The sequence below is a fragment of the Panthera onca genome, chromosome F1 (genome assembly GCF_046562875.1).
Source record: "Panthera onca isolate mPanOnc1 chromosome F1, mPanOnc1 haplotype 2, whole genome shotgun sequence".
NCBI lineage: Eukaryota > Metazoa > Chordata > Mammalia > Carnivora > Felidae > Panthera > Panthera onca.
Window position 1 is genome coordinate 25,159,705 of NC_138355.1, and position 23,196 is coordinate 25,182,900.

General features: G+C 36.4%; 1 protein-coding gene across 3 annotated transcripts in view; it reads right to left on the reverse strand.

The window, feature by feature from the left end:
- Positions 1–23,196, reverse strand: part of HMCN1 (hemicentin 1) — a 470,876-nt gene that overhangs the window by 110,184 nt on the left and 337,496 nt on the right. For all 3 annotated transcript variants that reach the window (XM_060643679.3, XM_060643685.3, XM_060643687.2), the window contains 7 exons: positions 22,523–22,636; positions 21,859–21,945; positions 10,008–10,199; positions 6,728–6,901; positions 5,311–5,424; positions 3,998–4,143; positions 9–159 (listed from right to left, as the gene is read on the reverse strand). In XM_060643679.3, coding sequence (XP_060499662.1) covers positions 9–159; positions 3,998–4,143; positions 5,311–5,424; positions 6,728–6,901; positions 10,008–10,199; positions 21,859–21,945; positions 22,523–22,636 — 978 coding nt within the window. The remainder of the gene's footprint in view (positions 1–8; positions 160–3,997; positions 4,144–5,310; positions 5,425–6,727; positions 6,902–10,007; positions 10,200–21,858; positions 21,946–22,522; positions 22,637–23,196) is intronic.

Consider the following 23,196-nt stretch of genomic DNA (forward strand, 5'->3'; position numbering starts at 1 on the left):
ATCATTACCTTGTATATTCACATCAAAATCCAGTTCATCTTCACCTGCAATGTTAGATGCTACACAAGTATAGCGTCCAGTGTCTGATATTTGAGCCTCCTTTATTCGAAGTGTGTGTCCATTTGCAGCAATAGTAACATGATCATCTGATTTAAGAGGCTGTGATTCAATTATAATAATGTTACCATGAAGTATTCTAATAAATCCTCTAAGAGACCATACAGCTGATACTTTTTAGGATTCTTTAATAAATAAAAATAAATTACATTTGAAATACTCGAGATAACAATAATTTAATTAATTTACTTTAATCAAACTTTTTGAGTAATCACATTTTTATTTGTTGAAAATATTGCTCATATACTTTACATCTGTGCCCGGTTATTTCCGGGTGGTACATTTATATATCAAATCTATTGTATGATAAAAAAACATTCTTACATACCATATCTATTTATCCATGTTGGAAAAAATTATTTATCAGCTGATTCCACATTGTACTAAAAAAGCATATCTTTTACTATAATTCTGTAGAAAATTTCAGAGTTTTTAAATGAAAGATTGGGGGCATGAATATTCTCATTTGATCTAAATATCACTTATTGGTCATTCAGAAACATTATTACTTCATAAATGGAAATTTGTAACCTAGAGATATTTATGTTACAGTGTTTGATTCAAAGTATTACTATACTTACATGGCACACTAACTTACAGATATTTATATTACAATGTTTTATTAATAACATCACCTACACTTAATAGAACACTTCTTGCCTTCTAAACATTTCCATTTACACTAAGTTCCCTCTTATTCCTTCAAGGCTTTAGCTCCTGGCTCACTGTCATTCTTTCTAATGATACTTTTCTCGTAATTGTTGGTGATTTCAACACCCACATAGACAGTTATCCAATGCTGTGTGCTCTCAGCTCCCTGACCTCTTCTCCTTTAATTTTTTGTCCCCAATCCTCTCTCAGCCACTCAGCCAGTCATACTTGCCCTTGTAATTACCAGTAACCACATCTCTTTATAATCTCACTTTCAAGTTCTCACTCTCTGACCACTACCTCCTAACTTCCTAACTTACTTCCTCTAGCATCCCAACTCCAATAAATTCTTGGTCCCAAGGGAAGACTCACACTCCACAGACCTCTTTTCACTGCCACTCACTCTTTTCCTGACCCGGTGAAGGTCTATTATGACAATCGCTCCTTGCATAAGCCCTCAACTCCTTTTGCCTTCTTTCCCTTTATTTTATTTCCCTGGTAAAAGTCTAACCTTGGTTAACACTGGTCTGTCCATTCTGAGCATCCTGTGGTCTATTCAAAGACACCTCTCCAACAACTATGTCCTCTGTCACCTGAATCATCATCAAATGATTTCTTTCCACTGGATGATTTCAATCTGCATACAACATACTAGAATTTTCCCCATTAAAAAAAAATGTCTTTAGAATGTAGCCTAACTCCACATTTTTCTACTCCCCTTTATAGCCAATGACTTTAAAATGTTTTCTACATATGCTGTCTCCATTTCTATGCATCTTTTCTTGAATCTATTCCAATAAGACTTTTACAATCTCCACTTGACCAAAATGACATTGTCAGAATCACCAATGACATCCGTGTTGCTAAATTTACTGATCAATTCTCTCAGTTTTTATTTAATTTGTGTTCATTTTGAAAAACATCCCCCCCCCCATCTTTTGGGGGACTTCACTCTGCCCCACAACCTCTAAATGTTGGAGTCCCTGAGGCTTAATCCTCGGACCTCTTACCTATCTAAACTCACTCTCCTATTGATCTTATGCAAAATCTTGGACTCATCTTTGTCTTACAGTTTTCCCTCACATCCTGCTACCACCTTTGTCCAAGTAATCACCATCTCTCTTCTGGACCACTCTTTCTATCTTCTCTCAATATGGAAGCCAATGTAACCCTTTTAAAACCTTAAGTCAGATCATATTGCTCTTGTGTTTAAAATTTTCTAGTAACTTCCTACCAGAATAAAGGCCAACTGGTCTACAAGGCAGTATGATCTGTCTCCCCATTAATCTTTTGCTCACAACTGCTGTGCTCCCATGGATCACTGCACTTCAGCCAAAATGCCTCAGGATGTTTGTCCTTGCTATTCTATCTACTTTAGAATATCTTCCCCTCAGGTATTTTATGTCTGCTTCCTGCATTTTCTTTGAGTTTCTGCTCAAATATCACCTTATCAGTGAGGTCTTCCCTACATAAATAAGAGAGCATATTTACTATTCTTCTTCCTGACTGAATTTTCTCCATAACATTTACCCCCTCTGGCACATTATATGCTGCACTGGTTTGTTTATTTAGTGTTTGTCTCCCCAAACTTCACACCAGGAGAGACTTTTGTCTGTTTCCTTCATAGCTGTATCCCCTGAATCTAAATCGTGCCCAGGAAATAGTATGTGCTCAATAAATAATTTGGGAACTAAATCATTATTAACATTATATCACTTAAATAAAAATAATATAATTTAAATTTTCTATGCTAAAAAACCCTTTAAGGCATGAATAAATAACTCAAAGAATCTATTAAAACTTATTGTGGCTAACATGACCAATGTGTTTGGTGTATTTTCTCAAAAGTGCTGTTTTACTGAAGTAGGGCTGCTTATCTGAAGAATGAAAGAAGAAAGGATATGGAACACAAAAACTGGTATTTTGGGGGGCACACATTTTAGAGAACCAATGGTAAACCCTGAAAAATTTAGCAGTTTAACTAAAGGATCATAACTGGATCAATTTCAGAGTCTGGATTTGGAACTGTAAATTAACCATTCATTATGATATTTAAAGAAACGAAAATGCCTCATTCCTGGCACGATTCTAGTTTTTAGTCAATGTTTACATGGGTATGTGTTTGTGTGTGTATGTGTGTGCATGCATTGTAACTAAAACAAATAAAAAGGTTCTAGATAAAATTAAAAACAAAATAATAAGATTTCAAAGGAGAAAGGAATTGTTTCCAAGCAAACTCATCTAGAATTGACATTGGACCATGAAGTGTACTTGCAGTCAGAAAAGACACTATAAACAGAACATGGTGGGAATTCCATATTTTTCCTCTCCAACGGCTTCCAGATGAAGCTGCTTACTTTATAAGAGACAATTTTTTTTTCTAGCTGCCAGTATTGCAAAATCTCTGTGATCTGAAAAAAAAAAAAGCTATATCTGTCTGCATCTTAAATCATAACTCTGACTTGAACTTCTACAGCTGGCATTTAACTGACCATTTGGTTGATTATGTGTATAACAGGACAAACAGCAGCTTAGTTATGCCACATCTCTATGAAGCACAGTGTTAACAGCAGCCAAAAAAAGAGTCTATTTTGGTGTCAAAACACTAGCACATTTATCTTTAAAACATGCATGGAAGAAAAGAAGTTGAATGAGAAATGAGGATGTATAGTCTGAAAGTCAGATCACATAATGGAAGGAAGTGTCGTTATTTATAGTTTCTCATTGCCCCTAGTTAACTGAATTGGGCACTTAATCATCACACTTAGCTATTTTTCTTCCTCTTATAATGTAAAACAGGTTACGTTTTGTAAAAGAATTAAAGGTCTTCAGAGAAAACTGAAAAAACTTAGTACCCTTGTTATATCACTTTAATTTGGCTTAGCACTGTTCTGTTTCTTCTCTACAAAGTTTGCTTACGCTGTAAAGCCACAGAACACAAAAACTGTTCCTCAGTGGGAAAGTGGCTAGAGTTTTATAGATGACTGCTAATGTCCACAAAAACAATCCTTCAAACTTTCCTGTGATGGAATAGTGCTAAGATTGTTGAAATGGTTCAATTTCTTAAGTTTTATATTCTGGGAGCATGGGATTGTGCTGGTTATAAGGTGACATTGATTCTCTGAGTTACTGGTGCCTGTTTTTTTCCTTTTTTTTTTTTTTTAAATTTAATTGGTCATTTTTGTTTTTAAGAAACTATTTGCAAAGGAAAAAAAAATGTGTGACTGGCCTGTCCATCCTTGTACCAGCTGAGAGAGGCAGACGGAATCGCGTAAGCTTCACATTCCAAAGTCAGCGTATTGTTTACTTTGATCTTCACTTCTTTAGGGGAAAGACCTGGCCCCAGTAGGTCCCCTTTATTGATGATGGGTGGAACTGCATAAAAAAATGAATATTCTTAGAGTAAGCACTGGTTCTTTTATATACATGGACTATCATGGAAATCATACCGACAATTACTTAAGAAAACAAGGAAATAACTGAGGCATTTGCTATGCTCTTCTTCCCCCATGGACCCAAGAGTGCATCTTATGAAATGGTAGCATTCAGATGTGAAGGAAATGTGAAGGCAAATATCTTCTTCCCTTCATTTGAATACTGCCAATGAGTCTAATTAGAACCATTGCTTCACAGAACCATTACTTTCATTTTTCCAGGTCCCCAGACACAGTCCAAGCATGACCCATAAAATGTATTTTGTCAGTCATTAAAGGAGCTGATTCAAAGAATAAAAGACAATCAGAAAGATTCTCCTCCTTTTTAAAAACAAAAACAAAACCAAAATCCTGAAATGTAGGCCCTGTTAATGGTAGGATTTGCTGTCTTTTTTTTTTTTTTTTCCTTAGTGTTTATTTGTTTTTGAGAGAGAGACAGAGACAGAGTCCAATCTGGGGAGGGAGCAGAGAGATAAGGAGACAGAGAACCTAAAGCAGGCTCTGAGCTGTCAGCACAGAGCCCAATGCGGGGCTTGAACTCACAAACCATGAGATCATGACCTGAGCCAAAGTCAGATGCTTAACCGACTGAGCCACCCAGGTGCCCAGGATTTGATTTGCTTTTTATGTACAGGTCTAAGTACAGTGGATCAGCCCAAAGTCATTGATAAACTCATCTTAAGCTATTGATTAGAATGTGTGTGTGTGTGTGTGTGTGTGTGTGTGTGTGTATGTGTGTGTATATATATATATATATATATATATATATATATATATATATATATATTTAAATGACAATTTTATGTATGAAAGTACTATAACTCAGCCCAGAGGGTTTTCAGAAGGAAAAACAGAAACATAAGGAAGTATCACTGAAAAGTTCTCCAACAAGAGGTTAGTGAGCAGACTGAATGGGCTCTTCACATCTTTAAGCAATTGAGGTCATGGTTACAATGTTAATTCAACTTCCATCTTAATGAAGGAAACTGAATAGACAACAAGCTTTAATGAGGAGTATAAATAATTATGAACCCATAATAAAAAACAGTATCGAAAAAGTTACAAAACTTGAGGAAAATATGAAATGTAGTGTTTTTTCAGGACTTACTGTAGACCTTCACTTCATAGTGCTTTATCACTTCCCCTGCTTCATTAGTGGCTATACAAGAGTATCTTCCAGCATTGTCCTCCTGTGCATTTAGGATCTGCAGAGTCCTACCTCCTGAAAAAGCATGGAACACCAAAGAACCTCTGAAGTCACAGTGGCAACAGAATATGCACAAACTATCAGGGGTTTTAGTTCTCACTATTAACATATTTCTTTTTCTATATGCCAATTCTGTAATAGACATGTGACCAGGACAAACTACAATATACATGGGCACTGCCTAGTGGGTGAGGAGTCAGTAAGTCCTCGGTGATCCTCTGTGGTAATGACTCTCATGCTCATCCTGACCCTCCCATGCCCTGTACACACTCTGGCTAAGGTCTTTGTTTCACTCTCTTCATAAATAGGTCTTCTGCTTTAGTCATCTTCCTCTCACCTACTTGGCCTATCAGTAGAGACTGATCTTGCTAAAACTCAGTTTGTATTATGGTACCATTCTCCTTAAAAATCTTCATTGGTTCTCAATTGACTAAAGTATAAAGTTAAAACACTAGTCCAGGCATTCAAAACATGACCCCAATGTTCCTTCCTGACCTTTTCTCCTATCCACCTCCCTCCCTGCCACACACACACACACACACCCCTCCACTCAAGTGGGAGGTGGGGAGTCTACAGATTATTACTTGCGCATATATAGGCCTTTTGTATATCTATGTGTCATTCTCACTTTGTACCATTTCCACACTAGTCATCCAGATGGATCTGAAATCTCTTATTTCCAACCAACACAATTCTATATTTTTCCTTAAGGGTTAGTTCAAGTTCCAAATGCAACAAAGCATTTCCTGACCACTTTGGCCCACAGTGGCCATTCTATCTTTTAAATTTTTATAAAATCTGTCACTATCTCATTTATCAATCTCCATGACTATTCATGATCCATTATTATTCATGAATTCATGTTGTTAATTAACTTTTATACATCTTATCTCCCTTCCACATAAAACTAAATTTCTTAAAACCAGTGATAATACTTTTCCATTCTTTGTATTTTCATACATTTTGGCAGGTATTAAAGAGAAATAAACAAACTCTCTCAATCTAAATATTAATTCTCTTTCAAAGTTCAATTCAGCAAGAAGTGAATTTCTACTCTTTTTGGTATTTCACATTATATTTTAGCAATTAATAGCATCGTGGTATTTATTGATTTGCCCTTATTTACATATTTTACTGGCCTTTCAAAAAGTAATTTTGCTTTAGGCTACAAGATATATACAAATAATTTAAAAATTAAAATAGCAATAGAATAGCATAACTAAGTCATAATCACTTTTATTAAAATTAACCAATGATTCTTTTTCTACAATAGCAGATGGCATAAGTGTATCTTGGGCATCTAAAGTAAACTAATTACCTGGAAGAATACGAATATTTCGGTTGGATTCTAAAGGTGTTCCATCCTTAAACCAGGTGATGGTGGCTGGAGGATATGAATAAGCTTCACAGACCAAAGATGTGGGGCTGTTAAGGATAACGGTGACATCTTCAGGGCCACCATCACTGTCAATACCAGCAATTGTAGGGGATACTGAAAAAGATTTAAAATGTGATGAAAGAAATATGTTTAGAAATGTCCTTATTTGTGAATTTTCTCCCATCCAAGTACTATCCAGGCCCGACCCTGCTTAGCTATCGAGATCAGACAACATCGGGCTTGTTCAGGGTGGTATGGCCGTAGACCCTTATTTGTGAATTTCTAAATTTCACTGTACTTATTTGTGTAATTCCATTTATTAACAGAGAAATAATTGATTATTTTTGCTATTCTACATGAAAAGAATGAGAACTTCAAAATGGCATAATGGAGATGACACACAAAAAGAAATCGTAATGCAATGTAGTAAGGCAAGAATGGGAATTCTGTTGCAGGATACTTGGAAGCATTGCATTTAATCCAATCTCAAGTGTGTGGTATGAGGTATGTGGTATGACTCTCATCAGGGAAGCCTTCCTGAAGGAGATTTCAAAGTGAGTCTTCAAGGATTAGTGGTGGTTAGTAAGAGAAAGAAGGAGACTAGTAGAAAGGAGGAGGATATTGGGAGCATAGTGAGGAGCAAGAAGGGAATATATAGAAGATGGATTCAAGGGGGTCAATGTTGGAAGCAAGGCTAATGGAGATAGGTACATTTGTTCTGTAAAAGATAATGAGAGACTGAATGAAAGGAAGGCATAAAGAGGAAGGAGTGACTAAAGAAAAAATTTAGAAAGTTAACTGGTGTGCTTTGATGACAGAATTTGGTGACTAAGCTGAATCAAAGATGACTTCTAGTTTTCTTGCTTGGGAATGTAGGTAAACTGCAGTGAAGCAACATAAATATAAAATATGGAAAGGTGTGCTCATTTAGGAGGGGAAGACAGTTTGTTCAGTTCTGAATATCTTGAATTTTAAGTGCCCATGAGGATTCCAGGTAGACTTGTCCAACAAGTAATTGCATATAGAAATCCAAACTTGGAAGAAAGATCTGGGTTGCAGGTATGGGTTAAGAAAGACACCAGTCTGGGGCGCCTGGGTGGCTCAGTAGGTTAAGCATCTGACTTCGGCTCAGGTCATGATCTTGTGGTGAGTTCAAGCTCTGAGTTGAGCTCTGTGCTGACAGTTCAGAGCCTGGAGCCTGCTTCAGATTCTGAGTTTTCCCCCTCTCTCTATCCCTCCCCCACTGAGTTCTGTCTCTGTCTCTCAAAAATAAACATTAATTTTTTTTTAAAAAAAGACACCAGTCTATAGGAGATGATAAATAAGCTCATGGGAATTAAGCTTATTATTTGAAGACAATATTAGAGTGAAATAAGCAGTGAAGAAAGACAAAATGCTAAGGGACCTAATTTTTGAGAGATGGATTATGTAAAAGTCCATAAAAGAGAAAGAAAAGGAGCAACAGAAAGTGTACAAGGATAACTAGGGAAGAACACTGCCAAGGAAAAAGTGGTAACTAATGTCTAAGACATTAAGAAAGGACTGAAAAATATTTTTTGGATCTAGCAACAGGATAATCTTTGCCACAACAGCATGAAGCATGGCATGGGGAAAATGGGACAAGCAGTAGACACGGAATAGTTACAATATGAAGTGATGGAGGCAGTAGGAGGTGAAGCTGTAGGTAAGGTGGGTGATGGGAATGACTAACTTATCAAGTAAGGTGGAAGATACAGAGTTAAGGGCATAAGTGTAGGCAGTAACTGTGAACAAGAAGATACCTCATCCTCTGGGAAAAGAAAGGATAAGGACACTGAATTATAGCTGAGTAGACTGGAAGTTGAAATGCACACACTAAACAGCCTCAACTTTATGAAGATGGTGGAAAAGAAGTCTTTGATTCAGATCCCTTAGCCCTCAATGAATGAGGGAGAATGACAAGAAACTGGTAAGTAACTAGGAAGTGAGGATTGGAGGGCACAATCAGATAGTATGACTTGGGATACTTGGAGACAGTGGAGATTGGACAGAATCTCCAGGGAGCTAGTGTCTCTTGGGAAGAGTCAGATTTCAGTTACAGCAAGGAACTGGGGAGAATATTAAATTGGGTTTCCAGAGAGGACACAGTATAGAATTTGGACATGAGTTATCCTGGGAAATGAATCAGTGGTAAAAGGAGGGAGGCACCAGGAACTTAAAGCTCTGAGAGAAGCAGTGAATGTACTGCAGGAGAGGAAATCCAGGGATGAACATTTGCCTTTCATACACTTATGGGTGTGAGGAAGAACAGGTGCGTTAACAGGCAACTGGCTCATGAACTCCCATTCATACTTATCCGTGTATCTGTTATTCAATGCTCTGTCAGGGGCTGGGGCTAAATCCTTTACAAGGTAAAAGGGGTTCTACATTTTGGAGTTTATTTTTTATGTATTATCTATATATACTATTCATTTGACACTTATACATTATCCACTATTTTGATTTAATTTTTCTTGCACACATATCTCTTCTACTTAATTAGGCTGTAAGCTACAAGAGGGTAGTATCCTGTATGGGAGTTTCCTATGTACGAGACTATGTTTCCCAAAAGAGTCTAGGCAATAACTACAAAAACAAACAAAAATTGCAAAACTTTCCATACTCAAATGTAGGTCAGTTGATTCTAGTACAATAAAAAGTATTTTGATATAAGCAATCAAATATAATACATTTAGGTGCTGTATTTTAAATTTCAAGACATGAACAGAAATTAAGAATCTATTTTAATGTCATGCCTGAGACATAAGCATAACTTTGAATGTATAGTTTCTCATAATTCCTAGTCCACAAAGACTATAAGATAGACAATTACCAATAATGGCAGAGTCTCATAAAGAAAGGATAAAATATATCAGATTGAGCCCCTTGTACTGTTGACCTATTTCTCTTTGACCAGCATATATTTTATCTTTTACCACTATGTTTTTAGCATCTGTCTTTTCCACAGTTGTGTCCCTAGCACAAAACACAGTGCCTGGAACATAGGTGGTATTTTTAATGTGATGAATAAATCTATGAATGAATGAATGAATTAAAGAAAAACAACAAATGTACACAACCACTAGTCCCCCTTAAATAATGAAATTCTATGGTAGAAACATTAAGCAGAAAAAGAAAAGAAGGTAAGTCAGCAGACCTTCATGTTTGATTCTTCAAGATTTGAAGCACTGATTGTACCTACCCAACACATTAAGACTGAAACTTTTGCTCTTGTCGCCAGCCGTGTTAGAAGCCAAACATGCATATCTTCCAGTGTGTGATACTTGAGCCTTAGTAATTTTAAGAAAGCGGCCACCAGACATAATGTGATGGGTGTCATCTTCCTGGAGGAGCTGTCCATCTTTGTGCCATGTAATTTCTGGCACTGGGTTCCCTGTAACCAAAAGCCATTTCTGAGAGATGGCTAATAATTATATGCCTATAAATGATAACTGAAAGCATTTTCACCTATTTGACATTTAAATATCACATTAGTATCATATTATACTAATAAAACAATGCATTAGCCATTCATGTTAAATTAAATTTGTAAACATAATTTATAACAATCATGCTATAATTTTTTTAAATTTGTGTATCACAAACCATTTTCAAATGAAAATTGTTTTGATCTATAAGTGAAATCATTCCAACTTAGTCTTTGTCCTTAAATAGCAAAACATACTTTTAAAAAAATGGGATATGCATTTTTATTAAAATTATTTTTCACAAATACTTTCACATGCATTAAAATTTTTTTAAGTTTTTATATTTTTGACAGAAAGCTATAAAAAAGGAAAAGCCTTGAATTAAACAATTTCATAGATATTTTCAGTTTATACCAGGATTCTAGCATAAATATATAGATTGGTGGATATAAATATAAATATAGTAATTAGTCCTGTAATATTTATAGCCTATGGGGAAATATCTTACTGTTTTAACATGAAACTTATGTTAAATATTAATTTTTAAGTTTCTCAAATAATTAAAAAAAATTTAAAACCATAAAAGCAAGTTTACTTAGGAAAAGGGCTAGAATAATATATTAAAATTGGAAGGCTTGACCACACCAACCATGGAACCTGTTCTATAGCCCCACCCAGACGGGGAAGCAAATTTACAGGCCTGCCCAACTGCTGAGTTACAGCACCCAGTCCCACCTGACTAGGAAGCCTAACCAGAACATTCAGGCAACCACAGAGCCTATCCTACTGCACTCAGTCAAGAAATCAAGCGAGTAGTACTATCTGACTGTTTCCAGCCAACAGTAACCCCTCTCCACTAACCTCAGAGCTCAAGCAGTGTGGCCTTAACCAAATAGAGACCCTAATAGCAAGCCCCACCTGCAAGGACACTACCAGATTACCTATGCAGAACACCAAGCTGAGTTGACTGATGGATGATTACTGTTGCCAAAGTAAACCTATAAAGTCTGGAAGAGGAGGCCCCTTACTCAAATGTGCAGATAGTAATGCAAGGAATCAGGTAAAAAAAGATAACTCTAATAATGACTTTAAACGAATGGAGATCTATGGACTGTCTGACCAAGAATTCAGAATAATCCTCTCAAAGAAGTTTAGGGAACCACAAGAACACAGGCCCTAAACAAAATTAAGAAAACAGTGCATGAACAAAGAAATAGAAACTATCAAAAACAAACAGAATTCCTTGAGCTGAATAACATAGTGACTGACCCAAAGAATTCAATAGAGAGCTTCAACACCAGACTCAACCAAGAAGAAAGAATTAGTGAACTATAAGATAGGTCATTAAGTAACCAGTCAGAAAAGGAAAGAACGAAAGAAAGAAAGAACATAAGCCTATAGGACTTATGGAATACCATCAACAGAAACAATATATACCTTATGGGAATCCAAGAAGGAAAGAGATAAAGGACAAAAAGTATATTTATAGCAATTATGGCTGAAAAGTTCCCAGACATGGGGAGAGAAATGGACATCCAGATTGATGAGGCCCAAAGGACCCCAAATGGGTTGAACATGAAAAGGGCTACACTGAAACACATTATAATTATGTTTTTAAAAGTTAAAGAGTTTGAAAGCAGCAAGAGAAAAGCATATCACATACTAAGGAACTTCCATAAGACTTTAGGCTGGTTTAAAAAAAAATAAGTTCTACTTTGGGGGTGCCTGGGTGGCTCAGTCGGTTAAGTGCCTGACTTTGGCTCAGGTCACGATCTGGCAGTTTGTGAGTTTGAGCCCCGCATCGGGCTCTGTGCTGACAGCTCAGAACCCAGAGCCTGCTTTGGATTCTTTGTCTCCTTCACTCTCTGCTCCTCCCCTGCTTGTGCTCTGTCTTCCTCTTTCTCAAAAATAAATAAACATTTAAAAATTAAAAAAAAAAAATAAGGTCTACTTTGTATGCCAGGAAAGAATAGGATAATTTATTCAAAATGTTAACAGAAAAAAAATCTGTCAACAAAGAATACTACAGCTGGCAAAGGAAAGATAAAGATTTTCCTGAACAAACAAAAGCTGAGGGAGTTCATTATCACTAGACCTGCCTTACAAGAATGCTAAGGACATTCTCAAGTGGAAACAAGAGGATGCACAAAACTCACCAGTAACAGAAAATATACAGCCAAAGTCATAGTCTCTTCAATTGTAATGGTAGTATGTAATTCACTTACAACTCTAGTTTAAAAGTTAAAAAGTAGGGGTGCCTGGGTGGCTCAGTCGGTTAAGTGTCTGACTTCACCTCAGGTCATGATTTCACGGTTCATGAGTTTGAGCCCAGTGTCAGGCTCTGTGCTGATGCTTTGGAGCCTGGAGCCTGCTTTGGATTCTGTGTCTCCCTCTCTCTCTGCCCCTCCCCTGCTCATGCTCTTTCTCTGTCTCTAAAAAATAAATAAATGTTAAAAAAAAATTTAAAACTTAAAAAGTAAATGTATTTAAAATAACCATAACTGCAATAATTTGGACATGTAAAAAGTAGAAAAACTGCCACATCAATAATCTAAAATGTGAGGGGGAGAGAAGTAAAAATGTAACGTTTATGTATACTATCAAATTAAAGTTGCTATCAGGCTAAAAAAACATGTAAGATATTTTATGTAAGTCTCATGGTGAAGAAAAATCTACACTAGTTCTACAAAAGATTAGGATAAAGGAGTCAAAGCTTACTGCTACAAAAAAACCATCAACTCACAAAAGAAGGCAGCAAGAAGCAAGGAATAAAGGGTTTACAAAATAATAAGAAAACAAATGGCAATAGTAAGTCCTTACTTATCAATAATTACTTTAACATAAATGGATTAAATTCTCCAATCAAGAAACAGAGAATGACTGAATGAATTAAAAAACAAGATTTAGTAATATGTTGCCTACAAGGGAGACAAAGAAGATCATTATGAAATGATAAATGGATCAATCCTCAAGAAGATATAATAAATGTAAATATTTGTGCACCCAACATTGGATCAACTAAGTATATAAACAAATACTAATAGAACTAAAAAGAGAACTAAACAGCAATACAATAGTATTTAGGGAACTTAATACCCACTGTCGACAATGAAAAGATCATACATACAGAGAATCGATAAAACAACAAGAACAACTACAAAACAAAAAACAAAAAAACAAATAGGATTTGGACAACACTCTAGACCAAACAGAATTATACAGAACATTCTAGCCAACAATAGCAGAATACACATTATTTTCAGCACACATAGTACATTAATTAGAATATATTATATGTTAGACCACAGACCAAGTCTTAACAAATTTAAGATGATTAAAATCATACAGAGTATCAATCAGACAACACAAAGAAATAAAAGGCATCCAAATCAGCTAGGAGGAGGTTAAACTGTCACTCTTCGCAGATGACATGATACTCTATATGGAAAATCCAAAAGGTTCCATGAAAAACCTGCTAGAACTGATTCATGAATTCAGCAAAGTTGCAGGATATAAAATCAATGCACAGAAATTGGTTGCATTCCTATACACCAACAATAAAGCAACAGAAAGAGAAATCAAGGAGTCAATTCCATTTACAATTGCACTAAAAACCACAAAATACCTAGGAATAAATCTAACCAAAGATGTGGAAAATCTATACACTGAAAACTATAAAAAGCTTATGAAAGAAATTGAAGACGACACCAAAATTAACCAATGGATAATTTCCATTTCCAAAAAATGGAAAAACATTCCATGCTTCTGGATAGGAAGAACAAATATTGTTAAAATGTCAATACTACCCAAAGCAATCTACATGTTCAATACAATTCCTATCAAAATAACATGAGCATTCTTCACAGAGCTAGAACAAATAATCCTAAAATTTGTATGGAACCAGAAAAGACCCCGAATAGCCAAAGCAATCTTGAAAAAGAAAACCAAAGCAGGAGGCATCACAATACCAGACTTCAAGCTATATTACAAAGCTGCAGTCATCAAGACAGTATGGTACTGGCACAAGAACAGACACTCAGATCAATGGAACAGAATAGAGAACCCAGAAATGGACCCACAAATGTATGGCCAACTAATCTTTGACAAAGCAGGAAAGAATATCCAATGGAATAAAGACAGTCTCTTCAGCAAGTGGTGCTGGGAAAACTGGACAGCGACATGCATAAGAATGAATCTGGACCACTTTCTTACACCAGACACAAAAATAAACTCAAAATGGATGAAAGACCTCAATGTAAGGCAGGAAGCCATCAAAATCCTCGAGGAGAAAGCAGGCAAAAACCTCTTTGATCTTGGCCACAGCAAGTTCTTACTCAACTCGTCTCTGGAGGCAAGGGAAACAAAAGCAAAAATGAACTACTGGGACCTCGTCAAAATAAAAAGCTTCTGCACAGCGAAGGAAACAATCAGCAAAACTGAAAGGCAACCGACAGAATGGGAGAAGATATTTGCAAACGATGTATCAGATAAAGGGTTAGTAGCCAAAATCTATAAAGAACTTATCAAACTCAACACCCAAAAACAAATAATCCAGTGAAGATATGGGCAAAAGGCATGAATAGACTATTCTCCAAAGAAGACATCCAGATGGCCAACTGACACATGAAAAAATGCTCCACATCACTCATCATCAGGGAAATACAAATCAAAACCACAATGAGATACCACCTGACACCTGTCAGAATGGCTAATATTAACAACTCAGGCAACAACAGATGTTGGCGAGGATGCGGAGAAAGAGGATCTCTTGCATTGTTGGTGGCAATGCAAGCTGGTGCAGCCATTCTGGAGAACAGTATGGAAGTTTCTCAAAAAACTAAAAATAAAACTACCCTACGACCCAGCATTTGCACTACTAGGCATTTATCCACAGGATACAGGTGTGCTGTTTTGAAGGGACACATGCACCCCCATGTTTATAGCAGCACTATCAATAATAGCCAAAGTATGGAAAGAGCCCAAATGTCCATCGATGGATGAATGGATAAAGAAGATGTGGTATATATATATATATATATATATATATATATATATATATACACATACATACATAATGGAGTATTACTCGGCAATCAAAAAGAATGAAATCTTGCCATTTGCAACTATGTGGATGGAACTGGAGGGTATTATGCTAAGTGAAATTAGTCAGAGAAAGACAAAAATCATATGACTTCACTCATATGAGGACTTTAAGAGACAAAACAGAGGAACGTAAGGGAAGGAAAACAAAAATAAAATAAAAACAGGCAAGGGGACAAAACAGAGAGACTCGTAAATATGGAGAACAAACTGAGGGTTACTGGAGGGGTTGTGGGAGGGCAGATGGGCTAAATGGGTAAAGGGCACTAAGGAATCTACTCCTGAAATCATTGTTGCACTATAAGGTAACTAATTTGGATGTAAATTTTAAAAAATAAAAATAAAACAAGTCAAAAAAAAAAAGAAAAAAAGAAAAATCATACAGAGTATCATTTCTTATCACAATGGTATAAAAGTACAAACCATTAACAGAAGGAAAGCTGGAAAATTCACAAATACATGGAAATTAAACAGTACACTTTAGAATAACCAATGGATAAAAGAGAGAATCAAAAGGGAAATGAAAAAGTATCTTAGGACAAACGAAAATGGAAACACAACATATCAAAATTTTTAGTATGCAGCAAATGCAGTTTTAAGACAGAAGCTTATATTGAAAAACTCATACATAGAAAAATAGAAAAATCTCAAATAAACAACCTAACTATACACATCATGGAACTAGGGGAAAAAAAAGAACTAAGACCAAAGTTAGCAGAAGGAAGGAAATAATAAAGACTAAAGCAGAAATAAATGGAGAATAGGACAACAATAGAAAAGATTAACAAAACTAAGAACTGGTTCTTTGGAAAGATAAATAAAAATGTTTAGCTGTCCTAAGAAAGACAGACAGAAGACCCAAATAAATAAATTATAAATGAAAGAGGAGACATTACAACTGATACTATAGAAATACAAAGGATTATAAGAGAGTACTATTAATACTATTGCCAACAAACTTGACCACCTAGAATAAATAAGACAAATTCCTGAAAACATATAAGTTGCCAAGACTGAATCATGTAGAAACAGAAAATCTGAACAGACCAATGAGTAAGGAGACTGAATCAATAATCAAAAACCTTGCAATAAAGAAAAGCAGAGACCAGATGGTTTCACTGGTGAATTTTACCAAACACTTAAAGAAGAATTAACAACAGTTCTTCTGAAACTCTTTCAAAAATTGAAGAGGAGGCCAGCATTACCCTGATACCAAAGCCAGGTAAGGATACCAAAGAAAAGAAAACTACAGGTCAATATCTATTTTAGAGACAGAGAGACAGAGCACAAGTAGGGGAGGGGCAGAAAGAGTCAGAGACAGAATCTGAAGCAGGCTGCAGGATCTGAGCTGTCAGCCCAAAACCCAACGCGGGGCTCGAACCCACAAACCATGAGATCATGATCTGAGCTGAAGTTGGACACTCAACCGACTGAGCCACCCAAGTGCCCCATCCTATGGCTTTCTAATTCTTTATGCCTTGTTAACCCATCGGTGCAAGCTCAGGGAATTAAATAATAAAACTTAATTCTACTAAGGTTTACTGAAGGTCAAATAAGCTCCTGTTATTTCTGTTCCAATTTGTTAGCAAGAGGATGACTTAGAGTAAATGGTTAACTTTGTCTCATAGTTTTCATGAATAATTGTTAAAATAGCTTTCAGGGTCTTTGGTAACCTAAAACTTGAACATTTTGCTTAAATGTTAAATCAAATTAAGTTCATCAGACATTTAGGGTTCTTCCAAATCAAATGGACTGCTGAAGCATTGCTTACTAAACATAGGTTTATGCTTCTGATGTCTTATGGCAAAAAAAAAAAAAACCCAAACTAAGAATATTTAAATCCATTAAAAAAACATACTTTATGCCTAATGGATTCATAAGTCTGCCACCTAAAAAATTTCTGATATAACAGTTCACAATTGGTTACTACCTAGTTTTCACTGGAGACTAAGGTTTCTAAGAGTTAAAATTCTGCTGTATGTAATTAAGGCTAATGGAAATAAGTAACTTCATATATAAAAAAAGTAAGAGATATGTAAGATCTAAAAAATGAAAATACATTTTTGTTAATGGTAATAAGTAAAATAAGTAAATAAATAAATATAATTTTAACAAAAAGGGTAAAACAACAGGACAACACATCCTTTTAATTTTTTTTATTTAAGCCTTGGTTGGAATTACCCATTCTTTATAATCCACAAGGCCAAGCAATTATAAAATGAACACGTATTATGCTCAAAAATATGTAAAAGAACAAACAAACAAACAAAAAGGGGGGAGATACCCCTGGCTGTCTGCATTATAACCTCAGCTCCTTCTTGATAGTGCTGTGATTACTCTTAACTTTTAAAATCTTAATCCTCAAGTACTAACTGCAGCTGAATGACATTCTTCAAAATCAGATAAACCCTCTCACCCTATGGTGGTGCTATCCAAAATCCCCAAAGGGGGGCTCACACGGACTGGGCCCACTGAACTTCTCACCTGGGGTCGAGGATATGCTTGTGTTCTTTCAGATTCTGGACCTCTGTGGATTCCCTCTTGGTTGGTGAAGCTGTACCATGCCATAGTGGAGACCCCCAGGATATCTTCCAGTGAACTAGGACATCCAGAGAATGACTCTGAATGAGCAACCACTGCCCCCCTTTTTCAAGATGGAAGAAGCCTCTTCATGGACTCCTCATCCTGAAGCCACAAACACAAGTTTTTTGCCCCTGATATAACATGGGGAAGCCTTAAACGCCTGTCTAACCAGGCTGTCATCCTCTTACAACACAATGATATTGCATATGCCCCTAATTCGCATCTGATGGCCATGATCTCCATCATTAACAAGAATTTGATATATGTAACCCTGATTCTTCTCCTTGACCTCATTTGTCCAGGCTGAGCTCAATATTCATATTGGGCTCATCTCCTTAACCTACCTATATTTGATAGCTTAACACTCGTAGCCTGGGATATTTCTATTAGCAATAATGGCAGAGTTCATGGAAGGAGCCAATCTTAACCGGCCCTTCCAAACTGAACAAGAGTATTGGCTTTATATGCCAAGGCCTCAATGGTGGCTTCTTCCAGCACCTCCTGTGTGTGTTACTAAATTTAGCAATTTATCTGTTTGTCGCAAACTAAAAATTAACTGGCTTTTATGTGTACAGCCCAAAACCTCTACAAGGCCAGAGAATTTTACCTTTTTGTCAGCCACAAGCTTTGATTTACCTCAAAAAACAAACATATCTCACACTCCTAATGTTATAACTTGCTCTAGTCTCAAATATTCAGACCACCCCTGGAATAATATTCCTTGGACAACCTGTTATGGAGAGATTGAGCATAATCTTCGCTGGGGCAATTGGACTATATTATTGAAGGGGTCCTAGAGGACACCTTGAAACAAAATATTCAAATAAGACCATATCCTATGACCAGTCTAGTAGGGACAATATTTTCTGGAAAGACAGAGCTTGTCAGGCCCTTTAATTAATGCACATAAAGAGAAATTAAAAGGACCGGCTTATTAATCTTTGTAAGCTAGGCCTTCCCTTCTTCACTTGTACTGTTAGCCATGGTGAAATTTATGTAAATCGACATATTAACATAACTTGGGCTTTCTTGAACAACCATTAATTTGCATGGACCACTACTTGTGTCCCTTCTCCCTATGTTCTCTTTGCTACCTCCACTTTACAGATCAAACAACTAGAAAATAATTACAGTATCTCTACCTCCCAGGGCTGGTTTATGTCCTGCATAAATAATTATAACATTACCCAATTAAATATCTCCTCTTTATCAGTACTTAGCACATCTCGGCCTGGGTTCCTGTAATAGCTCTGAGCCCTATATGCATCCATCAGGACTAGGCACACTTTCCAAGTTTGTTCAACACTGGTAAGGCAAAAAAGATTTGTTGCCCTGTTAATCATGGGCATCCTAGCAGCAGTAGGCGCTATGGTCTCTGCCACTGTTATTGGAATCTCCTGCATCATACTATCCAAACAGCCCATGTCCTTAATAAGTTTATGGTCAACACTACCAAAGAATTTATAAGTCAAACTTCTATTGATAGACAAGTTTTGGCCTGCCTCAAAGCTCTTGAGGCTGCAGTGGAATTTATTGGAAAAAGACAGGAGGCCTTGTTCCTTCACTCTAAACTGTCCTGCGACTCTAACTACCAGCATATTTGCATGACTGGCATTCCTTATAATCACTCCCAAGCTTGGGATGCTGTCCAGACACACCTTCACAGTGTTTTTTCTTCCTACCTCTCTAACAATATAGAAAACTTAGATATAACTTGTATCAACAGGCTACAATATGCAGAAGACTAACTTAAAAATGAGTGGGCTGATTCCTGGGCAATGTGGCGTGACCTAAATCCTTTCTCACTTACAGCCAGCACTCATCTTAAACTGTGGATAACTCTGGGAAGTGGAATGCTTTTCCTGTGTCTCTTTTTACGTATTTGCAGAATCACCCTCCAAAGCATCCAAAAGCAAAAGGACCAGGAGCTCATTATGACGGTCCTCAAACACTAAACTAGAAGAACCAAGAAAAACAAAAAAAGGGGGAACTGTAGGGAATAAGCTTAGGAATTCCCTGAGCTTGCACTGATGGGTTAACAAGGCATAAAGAATTAGAAAGCCACAAGATGAACACACCCAAGTTTGGGTAAACAAGATTAGGTGAACAGGGCAAAGGCCCTCAGAATAGGACAAAGGTATAGGAACAGGAAATCTCAGGATGAAAACATCCAAGATGAGGTAAACAAGATTAGGTTTCAGAGCAGAAACACCCTCCAATTTAGTACAATAGCAGAAAGCTGCTTTCACTGGAAGGAAGGACAAAAACAGATAAACAAGGCTATAGACCACAGCAGGGCAAGTTGCCTAGAGTGGAGCTAATTAGCAAAAGAACGGTGTTTTATTAACCCTGAAGTAGCATGCTCTTTCTTGTCCCTAGGCCAGTTTAGGTAAACAGAGGCGGTGCCTCACATCTGCTGTAAACAACCTTCCACCCAGCACCAGAATTTTATTTTGTATTGACCCAAACCCCTAACACTGCATATCTTCAAACCCACTTTCCCCCACGCCCATGAATTAATGTTCACAGTTTCATTGTCTCTTTGTGCATGCCCATCACGCTGGTAAGATTTCTGATCCTAATAAAAACAGAGCAAGGACCCTTATTCAGGGCTCTTGTCTCCTCTTGGACATTACCCTCTCTGGCATTTCAATCCTGCATCCACTCTCTTGCTGGACAAGAGAGAACTCCAGACCCAGAGTCTATGACATGGGAGTCCTAAACTAAAAAGCTTCTGCCCAGCAAAAGAAATCATTGGCAAAATAAAAAGGCAACCTATGGAATGGGGGAAAACATTTGCATACCACATATCTGATGAGGGATTAATATCCAGAATATATAAAGACCTTAATAGCAAATAACAACAAATAATAAAATTTAATAATCGGCAAGGGACCAGAATAGACATTTTTTTCCAAAGAAGACATACAGATGACAAATAGGTACATGAAAAGATGTTCAACATCACTAATCATTGGGAAATGCAAATCAAAACCACTGTGAGATATTACATCACACTTGTTAGAATGACTGTTATCAAAAGGACAAGAGATAACAAGTATTGAGGAGGATGTGAGAAAAGGGAACAATTGTGCACTGTTGGTGGGAATGTAAATTGGCATAGCCACTTTGGAAAACATTGTGGAGATCTCAAAAAATTAAAAATAGTAATACCACATGATCCAGCAATTCTCCTTCTGAGGATGTATTTAAAAAAAACCAAAGCCACTGTCTTAAAAAGATATCTGTACTCCCATGTTTACTGCACTATTATTCACAATAGGTAAAATATGAAAACAACTTAAGTGTCTATTGACAGGTGAATGGATAAAGAAAATGTGTGTGTGTGTACATCACACTTTCTTTATCTATGTATGTGTGTGTATATATGTATATACATATATTGTATACATCTTTTCTGTTTCTCTATATACAAGGAGAAGCAGAATTTTTAAAAAGACAATAATTCATTGAATTGAAAGAAAAGACCTATTTGTCTTTCTTTTCTCCCCCACCCACCCCTTCTTCCTTCCTTTCCTCAGTGTAGGGGTATTCTTTTGTTTTTTTAAAGCTTATTTATTTATTTTGAGAGGGGGAGGGGTAGACAGAAGGAGAGAGAGAATCCTAAGTAGGCTCCGCGCTGCCAGTGCAGAGCCTGATACAGGGCTGGATCTCACAAACGGTGAGATCATGACCTGAGCTGAAATCAAGAGTCAGATGCTTAACCGACTGAGCTACCCAGGCACCCTGGAATATTCTCATCTCCAGAGAATCTTAGAAATTTCCTCCTATACTTCTATTGGCTCTACTCAACTAGAATTCAATTTCAAATGCTTATGATAGTAGTTTGACTTTTTTCTCAACTAATTAAGATACATAGTGGAGGCAATAAATAATCAGTGAGTGGAGGAACAGCAGGAATACAAGAGCTAAGTCCCTTACCTGTCACTTCACAAGTCAGTGTAACACTCTGTTTCTCTTTGACCTTCATGTCTTCCAATGTATTTTCGCCCACAATGCGAGGTGGCACTAAAAAAAAAAAAAAAAAGTTAAATGCAGAAAAAAACAGAAAGTAAGCAACTATTCTAACAGCAGGATTATTATTTTATAAGCATCTTTGTTTATATTTTTATAAGCTATAACCTTTAAAACAAATCCCTAAATTCTCATTATTTGTTTACTAGAATAATGTCATAACATTATTTTGATCAATTCCAATTTTTAGATATAGTATAAAGTTATATGCCATGAATTCACTTACAATGAATTTTATTGTAACATAAGTTATAAAGTCTGGATAAAAATGCCAACAAGTTGATAAGAACATTTATTAGACATTTATTTCTCCCACTGTAACTCTGATAAATATTCACATGAAACAAGTTATCAGAGTCTTAAAATATTGTTGAACAATTGTGAACTGAAAAGACATGGCATTTCAGGCATTTTAATCCAACTAATTACATCCAAAATTATTCTAACACTGAATTATTGCCAAAAGTATCAGCCCAGGGGCCAAAGAATATATGAATGTGAGATCAAGCTGTAGATAAATTTTAAATGTATATACAGAATGCATTAAGACAACTGAAAATTATAAAAATACCTAGTACTGAAAGCCCAAAGATTCTTCTTTCTTCACCAGCTGCATTTCTTACAACACAAGTATACTGTCCCGCATCTTCTATTCTGGTCTGCATCAACCGCAGAGTCCTGCCTCCTAGAGAAGCAAACCACCAGATGACTCAAAAAGAAATCGATAACTTTACAAGTTGGCCAACTAATGCTCAATTTAGATAAAATTCAGTCAATATGCTTCAAAGGCCTTAAACATTCATTTAAGTCAAGTATCTTTTTTAAATCATGTTTTAAGTCTATATAAAACAGAAAAGGTAATTCAGAATAATTTTTTGGTTGAATGGATAAAAACATAAATACAATGCTAGGTGACAGCAGGCAAGAAACCGAGTTTCAGAGAGGCGATGTTTGAACATAATCTTAAAAGGCAAGTATACGCTAACACATAGAGGAGTTGAGAGAAACCACTGTTAAGTAGACTATGAATGAGGTAGTACAGGAGAAAACAGATGTGGGTTGTGGTACTTAAAGGTGAGGGAAGCCTGGGTGACTCAGTAGGTTGAGTGTCCGACTCTTGATTTCAGCTTAGGTCATGATCCAAGGGTTATGAGACTGAGTCTTGCATTGGGCTCCGAGCTGAGGGTGGAGACGGCTTGAGATTCTCTCTCTCTCTCTCTCTCTCTCTCTCTCTCTCTGTCCCTC